The sequence below is a fragment of the Pteropus medius genome, unplaced genomic scaffold (genome assembly GCF_902729225.1).
Source record: "Pteropus medius unplaced genomic scaffold, Ma_sr-lr_union100, whole genome shotgun sequence".
Classification (NCBI taxonomy): Eukaryota; Metazoa; Chordata; class Mammalia; order Chiroptera; family Pteropodidae; genus Pteropus; species Pteropus medius.
The window spans coordinates 615912-629536 of NW_024349796.1; the positions used below are offsets into that span (position 1 = coordinate 615912).

Sequence of the window (13625 nt, forward strand, 5' to 3'; positions counted from 1 at the left end):
TAGGAGGTATTATGCTAAGTATAATAAGTCAGACAGAGAAAGACAAATACCATATAATTTGACTTATATGTGGAATCTAAGAAACAAAACAAAACAAACATACAAATGTGGTGCTATTTTAAGAGTTGAGAAAGTTGGTCAGAATTGGGGATGGTGTTGGAGGAAAGACAGCCATTTTGTTTCCCCTTTCCATCTACTTATATTGCATTATTATTTCTAATCATGTCACAGAAATTTCTATTTTAATCTCAAGAACAATATTCTGACAGCATTATGTCAGAAAAGGATGAATTTGAAACAATTTTTAAACAATACACAGAGCACTGTGCAACTTTCTACAGCAAAATCTTGAGGCATTTCTTTTACATTGTTCTTATCTTCCCATGAAAGATATGAGGTATCTTATGAGGCATCTTTAGGAAAATTTTATATTAAAGGTCAGAGATTCCAATAAGGCCAGCCAAAATTTTGTGAAGTTCATAGTGTGATTAATTCCTGGAGTCCTGCATTTTCCAGCCCTTTAATTTGTGCAATCACATTGAATGTTCAAAGTATACACTGCTTTTTAAAGTCTTTCAAATACTCCGGGCACAGGCACAACTGACGATTCACAAGTAGAACCGATGAACCCCACCACAAAGATCTTTGAAGGAAACTAAAAGCAAACACCATATCTTTTTTGAATCCAGTTTGCTTAGATTTCTACACACACAACTCCATTTAACTAGCCATCACAGCAAAAGCCACAGCACGCACGTGCGCACGCGTGCACACACACACACACACACACACACACACACACTCTCACACCCCAGCAGCAGCAGCAGCAGCAACAGCAGCAGCATGGAACTAACCACACAACTCAACAGACGATGCAGACAAACTTGAGTATAAACCAAGATTTTTCTACCTCTTTTCATAACAGGTTAGTGCTGGCCCTCAGTGTTGGTGTACAGTTTTTATGGCATGGGAAAATAGGGATGTTTCTGCCCTATAAAAATAAATGTGTGAAGGCTTTAGTTTGAGCTTACACAATGTCAGAACGTTTTAAAGGCACTGGCACGATACAAAGAAAATAAAAAAAGAAAAAACCCCACAAACAAATATATCACCAAAACACATGGCAAGATACTAAGAAAACAGTAGTAGAAAATCAACTGGTTTCTCAAATGATTTATGCAATAATTTTCAACACTTTCCTGAAAAATAAAGAATAAGAGAAGCATAGCACTGGGTCTTTGGTGGGGTACATCTTGTCACCAACCACCATTCATTAGGTCACTTTCTCCCTGCAGAAGGAGAAAGCACAGACCCCCTCATTGTTCTTAATCTTTTAAACCGTAGAAAGAGCTAAGGAAAAGAGCACAGAAACACATGCACTATCTTTAATAAAGAAATGGATACATTGAATAAAACTAAAAATATAAGAAATAATTATTCTTCATTTTATAGATCATAATAGATACTTCTTTCCAAACCTTAGTTTGGTACGTGTAGTTTTTCACATGTGACACCTTTGTCTACCCTAGAAAGGGTTGAGACAGAAAGATAAGAAGGAACAAAGTCCTGAATTTGAATAAAGGCACTATCTTGGCTGTTATATCACAAATTCAAGGTGGGCAGTGGGGTTAGGAACTGGGAACATTTCTTAATTGGACTTAAGCATTTGTAATTCCTCAAAAAAGAAAACTTACCACATTCTGTGCGAATTTCTCAAAAGATGTTCTGCGATCTATTGAGTGTCCCGACTCAATATTGGGTGGGGGGAGGGGGCAAAGGGAAACAGAAAACATAAAAAAAAAGGAAGCAAGGAAAACAGAGCAGAAAAAGAGAGGATGACGAAATGATATAACAGCAAACCCTGGCCTAAACCCCAGGGACTAGCGAGGCAGGAGAGCCGCTAAGGAGGCCTTTTGTTACGTCAAGAGCTCTCTTTTTTATTGGTGATTTTATTTTTGACACTAAAACTCTTCATATGAAGATAAAATGTGATTTCAAGCAAAATTAAACTACACTGAAATGAAGTAGATATGTGAAGGTTTTATGCTGACATTTATAAAGTCTAAATATTTGAAAACCTAGAGGCATAGCTTTAGAATTTCCTCATAATTTTCAATCTGTTTTAGATTTCTGTTGATAACAGTATTAACTTTATAAAGCACTGTTATCCAATAGAACTTTCTGAAATAATGGAAATTTCATTTTATGCTGTCCAGTATTTTAGAAGTCTTTAGCTGTGACCATGGAGTACTCAAAATTTGGCTAGAATTTTATGTAGTCTTAATTGATTTAATTTAAATTTAAATAACCCCTTATGGCTAGTGGCTGCAGTATTGGACAGGCGACTACAGAGTATCTATTCCAGTTGTAAAGGCAATGGATGTGAAAAATCCCGTTAATCTAAAATAATGATCATGACTTACATAAAATTAGAATTTCATATCACAATTTCAAGAAGCTATGAACTTTTTTTAACATTAAGATTTCTTAATATTAACATTAAGAAATGTTTATATTCAGATTTTCTATACCCTATTACACTGATGACATAAGACGCTATTGACAGTGAGACTTTGATTATAAACATTAATTAAATAATGTGGTCCACTGCAACTGCCAAAATGAGCATGGCTACCATCTTAGGTGTGTAAAATTTATTGTGGGGATACCAAGTGTTTCAGGATAATTACCAAGTAAAAAATATTCAGAAGCAAACATTACTACATTTTGACAATTTTCATTTAAAAAATGTGTAATTTTAGTTATGAGATATGTAGTTGAAAACATACATTCTAGTTTACCGGGCAAAGAACACTCTCTTCAAGTTTTTTACATAATGACATTGTTCTTTTCCTTTTTTTTATTATAAATTTTGATTTCCTTGAACTAAGCATATAGAAAACTAACATGAAACATGAAAACGGCTTCTAAAAAGCTTCTTCAAGCATGAACATCTACAGAAACAGATAAAAAAAGCAAATAAGCTTCGGCAAACAGAAACAAAAACAAATTAAATAGCTCTTAAAAAATGCAAAGGTTTGGGGGAGGGTTATGGAGTGTATTCACTTACCATTTGTCCAATACCCTGGGCCCATGGGAAGGAACTATGTCAAATAATTATAACTGAGAATAGATCAAAAAAGGTCACAAAGAACCATTACCTTTTTCTTTGCCTGTAGAAGCTCCTGATAGGCACTGGATCTTATAAAACGTGGGTATGAATCACTTTTCATCAATTTGTAAATGTGCTCCTAAAAAGAAATAACAGTTCAGGTGCTTCTTTATTATTTCTCATGATGTGAATACCTTATCTGTACAGAACATTTAGATCCTCAAATTTATTATTTTATTCACAAATCAATGTTTAAAATGATTTAGGAGCTATAAGGAACGTAAATCATATTTACTCCTTTAAAAAATAAAATTTGGTTAACAGAATGTCATCAAGTGATTTCAAATCAAGTAGTTGATTTATACGGATTACTTGAAAATATAAATAAATCTATTATTTTTTAAAATTACTCTGGGCCAAAAGTGAATGATGTGAGGTCAAGATTGAGTAATCATCCTAGATACCTTTGGCATCACATGTACTCAGAAGGTCCAGACTGCCCATATGAACCATCTCTCTTTGGTGCTAATTATATGGAAAACTGTCATCTATATCCACTTTGGGCCAGAGCACAAGTCAAAATAAATTGTGTGATATTTAGTGGCTGTATCTCCCAATTTCTGTGCTTTTATTTTTATCATTCAGTGACAAATTAGGCAAATATTAAAAATGTAATCCTAATCAGTCTGCAATGTTCTATTTGGATGATAAATATTGGTAGACAAAGAAGTCAAAGAAAAAATGTATTTAGCCAAATCAGTGTTGTTAACCCAATTTAGGAAGATCCTGCTCTGGCGATTGCAGCTCAAAGGATCGTAAATGCTCCTTGGTTTTTCTAGTCTAGTGAAATAGCAGTTAGAAGTAGAGTTTTGAACTATTTGAGATATCTGAATGTTCCAATCTCTTCTTATTTGGGGAAAATACATATTTTTAGAAATGACTCAGTTTCCCTAGTTTCAATGTCATCAGTGATAATTTGGAGATACTGAATCTACTTCAAAACATTCAGGATTGAGCCTCAATATCTATCCTAAGTTTCCCTCCCACAGAGTGTAGTGCAGTTGGAGCTGTATCAGAGTTTGTCGTTGGAAAAGCGGACCATGTCTTATTTTGCTGTCAAGCTTTTTGGATTCAGATACTATCTTGCTCAAGATTTATCAGTTACAAAGTGCAAATTTAGACCAATTTATTCATCTCTGTGAGCCTTAACTTTCTAATGTATACAATAAGGTTGCTGTGAGGATTAAAGGAATGATAAATGGTTAGCAGAGGATGGGGCTGTGCATAGTAAGTGCTCAAGTATACTTGAGTTCATGCCAGGCACACTTCTAAGTGCTTGCCTATATTTATTAATTTAATCCTAACAGAACCTCGACAACGTTGGTAGCCATTCTCAGATCCATTTTAAATATGAAGAAACTGCGGCACAGAGAAGTGAAGTATTTGCAAGAGGTCACAGAGCAGAGCTCAGACTAGAACCCAGACCATTTGGTTCCAGAATCTGCTTTCTTAACCATTACATTGCATCTCTTCTCAAACAATGGCAAGGAATTTCTATTATATTTCTGAAGATAGGGTTAAAAAAACCACACATACAAAAAAAAAAACAAAAAACAAAAAGAAAAACAACACTGGATTTTAACTTTTGAGCTTAATTGAAAGAGAAGCCTAGTGTCAAGTGGTACTGTTTTCTATAGAAAACTATGCCTTTTCATGTTATAGAAGACCTACCTATTAAACATAATATCTTTAAATGGCAGAGATAACACAAAATGTTCTTTTAAGACATCAGGAAGGTCATTCAAAACATTTTACATGCGGTTGGCTCTAGAAAAATGTTTGAGACTTTATCTTGAACTGAAAGAAAGATAAATAAGCAGAGAAGTAAGTAGTGTGGTCAGAATTTTTTCCCTGCTCTCTCTCATATGTCTCCACAGAATGCAATTATTTCCACAAAGAATAATTGCTGGTGCCAAGGAGAATGTGCAGTCAGTAGCTGTTTCAATCTGTGTTAGTTTTCTACGCTGTGGCTTGTTTTCTTAAACTAAAGCCAAGGAGAAATGTATTTTCTATTGAGAGTAAAAATAAAGGACATTTGTGTATCTCATTCTTCGTTTTCTATATTTTATTTTAGTAACACTTATTTAAAAAGCAAGATACTTTCTAGAGTTAATATTCTCTTCTAAAAATAGTTTAAAAAATTATGAAGTATCATGTTCTGATTTAAAAGACAATTTCAACACATCATTGGAAATAATATTCTCTCACTTTTTTTTAGAGAAAGTGGATACTGAAATTGTTCTTAAGGAGGCAATTATGTCTAGTTTGAGAAAACATTAAAAATTTGTCTTAGAAAGATAATATCTTAATATGAGTTTCTTTTTTTTTGCAGACTAAAAAAAAAAAAAAAAAAAAAAAATGAATAAGTGCCTGAATCTAGTATTTAATCCTATCATCAAAGGCAAAACTGGTTTGAGTTTGCCATAACTTTAAACTAATTTAGTTTAGTTCTGACTATTCATAATATTGAATAATTTAGGAATATCAGAATCTTAGAACCTTTACGTTGGAAGACATCTTAAATATTTCAAGTATGTGTTACTGTGGCGGGGGTCATCATTAGAAAAATGCATACTCACATATTGGGTGAGAAACAGAGTAGAAAATGAAGTAAAAGTTTTCAAATATTTCATATATTCCCCTTCAACAAATTTTCATGTAAAAATATACAAATTTACAAAACATCCTCAGGCTTTAAAAACAGGTCACTCTAAAGAAATGTCTCTGTTCTCTTCTAGGTCAATTAGAGTTATTTTACATACAGTTATCTAACCTGGAATATTAGACATAGCTGCCAATTAAAGTGAAAAAATAAAAAATAAAAAATAAAAAAAAAAGTATCTCAACTGCCAATTGCTCAGGAGCACATATTAACATAACGTGAAGCCCCACACCTGTACCAACCTGAGCATCTTCGAATGTGTATCGTCCAGGCTCCTTCACGTTCTGTGTGGTTTTGTCATAGCTCTTAGAATCCAAGTTAATGGCGCTGGGGGCTCCCGGAGCTAGAAATTCTTGCCATATTTCCTGGACGCGGGAGGGGACTTCTCTAATAGGCCTTTTCTTCAGGTCCTCCACTGCTAGCCAAAACCTGTGCAGAATGTGACACCAAGCATTTACTCCTATGTCTCATAATCCGAAAATTCTTATATTATTGAGTGATCCTACAATTCACAATGATGCCTAATAATGAACTCACTTTCTCTGAGGGCTTCCTATATCAGACCTTTACTGATTTTTTTTATTATTATATTCAAAGGTATAAAAGATTTTGGAAGGAAATATGGGAAACAATCTCCTTTAAGAATTCGCTGCTAAAAGCAGATCTGCCAGAGCTCTAATTCTATGCAAGCCTTAATTTTATTGAAGCAAAGTAGCACTGCTAAAGAACCATTTATTAGCGAGAAAGAGGCGTTTGGAGGGTTTTAAGGGTAAGTGGCTTACAGCATATGATTGGGGGAAAAAGAGATGCATTACACTGTATTCTTTGGCTCTTTTGTCCATTTGAGCAATGAGGCTTAATATGGAGAGGATTTTCTGCTCTACCTGGCAAAGGAATTACAGCAAAGCTTTACTGGAGGTACAAGAGGCCTGGGCACAGATCAGAAAAGGTCCTAGCTTGAGAAATCAGGGTAAATAACTAACTTTAGGCTATTTAATTTAGGGAGTTATGGAATGACAGAAGCAGCAAGCTTTCACATGCAATTGTTTGAAGGGCTTAAATTTGCAGAGGTTTCATAGCACTTTAGAAGCTCTGGAAAAAAACACAAATACATATTGACTTCTAAATGTATAAATATGTATGTATATGTATGTATGTATGTATGTACATATATATATATTTGTTTGTTTGTTAGTAATATAATATATATTTTGAAGGGAAAGAACACCAGAATATATTTTGGTTGATAAGAGCAAATAGAAAAGTCTAATTATAAGGGGTACATTGTATTAATGGGTTTCATTTCTTTAAATTTTGCTGTAAGTTGTATCTTTTCTATTACACCTAGAAATAGTTACAAAGGAGAATACACATATCATAATTTGTTAATATAAAATACACTTGAAAGAGGAACTACTAGGTCTATGTTATCCTCAGCAGACTGTCATTGCTCTGATGGCAGGTGTGATCATGCAATGGAGAAGACAGCCACGGAGATAGAGGCCACATAGACTATTGTCTCAAGAGGGGTACAGGTAATAAGCAGTATCTTTGTAACTGTTAATTTTTAACTTGGGCATTAATGAAAGGTCAGAAATAAACAGTAGAACTTGAATTAGAATATCAAATACTACTCACTCTAGTAATTTTCCAGTTTCTAGATATTATTTTCCTATAGCGATACATAACAGTAGGTAATCCAAGTTAGACAATGCCTTATGCTTTCAGAAGGAAAGGCTCAAGATCATTTCTTCCTAAATTACAGATTTTGATGCTGCAATCTAAGAGAAATACCATGTGCAATCTGAGAGAGCCTAAGTGTTTTATAACTAATGCTCATTCAAGTTTATTCCAGCACGCTTTGAACACATCAATCAAAAGAAAGTATCTGTCTTCAAAGAACTAATAGAGAAAAAGAAGATAACCATTCAGGTGGCCACAGTACAAGGAAGCACAGGAGAGGTTCTCAAGAAATCACATGAACTCGACAGTCTGGGAGTGCAGAGCAGGGAGGATCCCTTCCGCTTGGGCAAGCCCTGGGCTGGAAACCCTTTTCCTGGAAGCTCTAGGAAGCTGTTAGAGATACAGTGACATCTTAAATGGACTTGGACATACGAATAAGATCCCAAAGAGATGAGAAGATAATAATAACAACACTTACACTGATATATAGGTGCAGGCACTATTCTAAGTGACTTAGCTATATTAATTCATGCAATCTCTACAACTCTCTGGAGTACATGCTATTATTTTCCTTCATTTCAGAGAAGAGGAGACTAAGGATATGGGGAGAAGGTCACTTATTGAAGGTTCCCTCTGTGAGTCACATAGCTGGGTCTGTCCCTGGATAATTTGCAGCAGATGATGTGATCATAACCAATCCCTCTTATGCCGCCCTACAAACATTTTTATCTTTTTTATCCTCAGCATTTTGTTATAATCATTGTAATACATTAGTAGAATTGAAAGGACACTAGTTAAAATCCCACTCTCCTTATTAAATTGTATGAGCAAACATTTTAATGTCTTCAAACCTCAATTTCTTCATCAGTAATATGGGATGATAATGCCTAGCTCGCTGGGTTTCCATTAGATTTCATGAGATAAACTATGTAAAGGTCACTTTTGAAGTCCCTGACATATTTTCAGGCACCCAAAAATAAAACTCACATTCCTACGGTTACTTAGTAATTTACGTTACGTGCTTCACCTGAAAAAGAAATGAGCAAAACGGAGACCAACAGAGAACACAGGTTGCATCTGAGAAATAAGTACTTAGCAATAAGCAGTATTTCCTGACTGTTTTCATGTCCTAATACTTGAGGAAAATGCTCATATGGGTGCCACACTTCCATAAATAGCAGGAGCTTAGAGGTGTGTGGCTTAGATAAGGTGCATTGAGATTTATTTAAGTATAATTAGCCCTGTCAGCTAATTGGACTATTTTGTCTCCCTCAGTCTGTGATGTCAGCTAGATAGTGAGGCGCAAGCAGTGGGGCTCATATTTGGCGAGCAGTGGACAGTAGCTTAGTATTGGTTTACGGAAAGCCTAGGACACAATTACTAGCAGTTTGACTTGGACAATATGCTTAACTCCCCCCAAACATATTTTACATATCTGTAAAATGGGATAAGAATATTTACATTTCATTTTTGTCGTGATGATTAGACGTGTGATAATATAGCATGGCATACTTGTAAAAGTAGTAGGTATGAAGTTTATTACAGTATATAGTAGGCGTTCAAGAATTTTATCAATATCTTTCTATCATCTATCATCTATCTATCTATCTAGTATGGAAGCAGAATAATCATATGGTAGATATATGTATATATATATATATTCACAAACACACATATATATGAAATATTTTTACACATAATTAATTAGCAGAGAAACTAGTGTGGCATACAATTATTGAGATAAGAAATGGATAAAGCTTGAACTAAGGAATCAGCAGTGATTCGATTAATTCATGAAACAAAGTTTGCACATGCTATTCCTGCTGCCCGAAAGGTTCCTCCCTTTTCCTTTTCTGCCTGGTTCTCCTCTTGCCATCCAGATCGCAGCCCAGGCGTCGTTTTCTCCATGATGCCGTTGCTGACCCTCAGCTCTGGGTTAGCTCACCCTCTGTCCTTCTCTGACCTAAACACCCATCATTTTGTGCTGTTTTCTTCTCTGTATTCACCACTAGGCTGTATTTTTAATGAGATCAGGAACCATTTTTATTTGGTTAGATGATACTAGCGAGGCTCATTACTTGTTTATTTCTTCATCATGATAATCATAATGTCAGCATTTTTTTTCAAAAATTTAGAGAATTAGAGAAAACTCTGCTTCCCTATCCATCAAAATACTAAAAATATCCTTTATCTCTGCTTTATTTTTATACATTCTTGTACTCAATAATTGATGAGGTGACCTTAATATATAAAATGTTTTTTTTAGCAGACCCAATAAAAATCCTTAGCAACTGTTAATCTCATAAACTTGAGAAGAGTTCTCATAAGCCTGAAAGAGAATAGGAAGCTGCATCCCAACCATCCATGACAGGCACACATATATGATTAAATTCCTCCAGGTTTTTTCTGTGGTCATCATGCTTACTCCATGGGAAATCTGTCAAAGTTCTATGTATTTCTGAATGTTTCATTGTTGGTATCTGTTAAATCCCCTGAAAAGACTGTGACAATGCCTGCCATTGTGTAGTCCCAATAAAAAAAAAAATAATAATTACCGAGACCTTTCAGCAAATGAATTTCATAGGACTGCATATGTCATGGGTAGCAAATTAGGGTATCATGTTTCAAAAGAATAATGAATGAAAGAACTCATGGAAAAATAGTTTTATGTAGTGGAAAGTTATCACTCACTTCAATGATCTTAAACAGAGCCATTATAATATATTCCACTGTTTCACATTTAAAAATTTAATTTCCAGGTGCTTGCAAGTTAAAAAATTTCAAAAATATGTAAGGATGACATTTACAACAGATGGGAAGGATGCACATCCTTCTCTCACTAGAAGCTTAATGTGCTGCTGCTCTCAACCATCCTGAGGCTGTATTCTACTTGCACAGTAAATGAGCTGTCCCCATAGTTCTGTCTCAAGTTATCTGATACAGGCACCCAATCTCTTTTACTAGAACTTACTTGGGAAGTGATATACTAAGAAGACCAATATTGATAAAAAAAAAGATGATACTTTAATTTAACTGCCTAAATATTATTGACCATTTTCTACTTTATCAAACATTAGTCTAGTATTACACTTCTTTGTGGAGTCAAATTTATACAGTAAAAAGATTTAAAAAAACAGTCTCAAAATAAACTGTTATGAGAAATTGATAATGTTGGACAGAGTTTGCCTTGATTACCTTTTTTTTTCTCCTCCAAAAATGATATCATTTTCCTGATGTTGGTGGGACAGTAATTGGTCTGTAAAATCTAAATAACCAGATGTATCACAGGTAGGTTTAAGATCTAAAGAACATGTCTTACCTTAAGTTTTCTGAGCTGAATTCTGACTCTAGAAATTTAAGAAACTGTTCTCTCCCAACTGGGTCTTTTAATGCTTCATCCATGCCAAAACCCCATCGTTTTACCCTCTGCTGGCTTGGTTCTTTGCTATAGGAGATAAAACAAAACCAAATACATTCTTTTCATTACAAGCCCAAACGTCTGCCATTACTTTTGCCCTCATAATCATAGATGAAGTTCCTATCTTTAACTTTCAGAGAAAAGGAAATCTCTGAATGATGACTCTGCATCAAATTATAGTGAGGTATAGGTTAGGCATCAATAATAAAGTCTAACATTTATTGAGCACTAGGTGCTAAGTGCTCTAGATGGATTCTTTTAGTTTTTTCAGCAACTTTATGAGATAGGTACTATTATAGTTCTCATTTTATATATGAAAAAAATCAAGGCACAATGGAGGGTTATAACTTGCCAATGTCAGACAGGTAATAAGAGGTAATATAGCAGACATTCTGACTCCAGAGCCCAATTTCTTAGCCACTATGCAATGCAATCTCATGGTGGTACATCATCCTGGGAGAAAATGCACTGGGAACCAAAAGGCCTAAATCCTAGTTTAGGACTCTCCTGTCAATTAAATGTAACCTTGCCCTGGAAGAGTAACACCATTTTGGGGTTCCAGTTTCCTCATCTAAAAGATCTAGAACTTATGGATGAAGGGTTTTGCATTTGTCAAGCATATAAGAACCATTTGATGGACACAAGAGAAAGAGAAGGTTCATAAATCAATCTAGAGAAGTGCTACAGACTACTAAAGACTCACTCTGCAAAGTGATATGCAATGATCTTTTTGTGACTCTGTCAAAATTGATGCTATAATTTTTCCTTAGCTCATGAAAGAAACCAGGAGCCCTAAATTGTGCCCCCTTTTTTTTTTTTTTAAAGAAGTCAGTCTCTTGTCATTTGCTCTTAGAGTGTTTATGGATGGTCATTTTATTTTAAAATTGAATGTATAGTGGCATACTAGTATTAGGCTTAAGAAAGTATGGATTTAGCATTCATTTTACTTGAATAGATGGGCCTTTGTAACTATATGGATTTTCAAGGAAGCTAAAAACAATGAACTAAATTTAAAGAACTCTGACTAGTCTATCTTGAAACAGTTAAACCCCTAATTTTGTGCCAATTCTTCTGGAAATGCAAATATTAATAGAAATCCAAACATCTAAGCTTCAAAAATCATGACCTTGAATAAGAACTTTAGATCATAGGCTAATGTAGACACAAAGCAAAATTACCTTTACAATTAATCAACTGGAGGAGTCTTCCTATTTCACCTAAACCCTGAAATAAGTGAAATATTTAAAGGGAAGAGAAAATGCCACTTACCTTGCTTCAAGTTCCCAGAAAGTGGTATCATCAGATAGCCATGGGTTAGAAGGGTCAGGTGGCACAAGAAACGGGTCGTATTCTAAATACTGTTCCGTGTAACTTAGGAGACTAGAGAGAAGAAACATTTCCATCTTCCTTAGTTTTCTGGCTAAGGTTTTATCCAGCTCAAAGTAAGGGGCACAATATAAAAATGTCTGGCCAAGGAATCCTTGCTTGCTTATAGAATGAAATCCAATGGTGGTTTTCACATTTCAATAACTTAAACACATTGATTTATTGTGCTTCTTGGAAGACAAATGTGGCTAAGGATTCCATTTGTCCACGTGTCTGAGCCATATAAGTTAATATCCCTCCATTAAAATGAAGCAAAATGGAAGCGGTCAGAGTGTGAAGGGTGGCCCTATGACCTGGTTCCAGGCCTTGGCCAACAGTCTGCCCACATATGAACTGATTTTTGCCAACTTGGAACAGAGGTTAAAAAGGAATTTTTGTCGAAAGTATTTATAAGAATTAGTTAAAAGGGGAGTCACTGACTAAACAGATTTTTTAAATGTATATTTAAAATTTTTAAAAAAAGGGAACGAGGACAGGAAGGAAGTTGAGGAGGTAGGATGTGACAATGCTCCAAAATGAAGAACGTGAATGCCATTAAGAACAGATTTAACTGAAGAAATGGAAAACGCCTAAAATCTGAATTTAATTCAAATTCTGAAGTCGTGCAATAACTCAGTAACGTGAATGTTATTATGAATTTACAGAAAGACTCCAAGTTGCCAAAAGGTAATTTCCTAAGTTGAAAGTGTCATTTCTCCCAAGAGGAGTGAAAAGATCCAACTCCTGGGAATTACCTTCTGTATTTGTTTCTGGGCGCACAAGGACTATATCTCTAGAGCTTTTAGACAATAATGATCATTCTGTCACTTAAACTATAGCAAAACAGTTCTTTGAGAGTTTTCCATGTGCAAAAAGGAATAACAAAATAACATTTCTTACAGGGTTTCAATTATTTATCTCAGCTCCCCTCCCAATAATTCTCTTACCATTTTGAATATATTTAATTGTCATATGAAAATTTTAAATTTCGATGGACATCTTGAAATACTTACCTATCAGCAACTTTTGACATTTTTAACCGATGTCTATCTAACTGTATTTGCCAATATTTTATCTGAAAAGAGAGTTAAAGAAGTAGTTACAGAAGTAGTAACATTCTCACAATTTTCAACTCTAATTTCTGATAGAGTAGGCAATTCCAAACGAGAATATGTTCTAAGTAAGCAAAATTGCAAAGTCTGTTAAAAAAAATCAAATGAGAGGACTTTGAAAGAGTTAAAAATTTAAAATCGATTTGAATGTAAATATAACCAGATCACTTTAGAGCAGCAATGAATTTGAACATTCTGCCTGCTTTAACAAAA

At 34.6% G+C, this 13625-nt stretch overlaps 1 protein-coding gene across 2 annotated transcripts in view; it reads right to left on the minus strand.

Annotated features, from left to right (window-relative positions):
• Positions 1-13625, minus strand: part of RGS7 (regulator of G protein signaling 7) — a 500747-nt gene that overhangs the window by 16114 nt on the left and 471008 nt on the right. Inside the window, exons 12-17 of one of the 2 annotated variants that reach the window (XM_039883197.1) lie at positions 13314-13375; positions 12205-12315; positions 10837-10962; positions 6077-6263; positions 3162-3251; positions 911-991 (exon numbers count right to left, since the gene is read on the minus strand). In XM_039883197.1, the coding sequence (XP_039739131.1) occupies positions 917-991; positions 3162-3251; positions 6077-6263; positions 10837-10962; positions 12205-12315; positions 13314-13375 (651 nt within the window). In that variant the 3' untranslated portion in view covers positions 911-916. The remainder of the gene's footprint in view (positions 1-910; positions 992-3161; positions 3252-6076; positions 6264-10836; positions 10963-12204; positions 12316-13313; positions 13376-13625) is intronic. The other variant, XM_039883198.1, reaches the window with a different exon arrangement.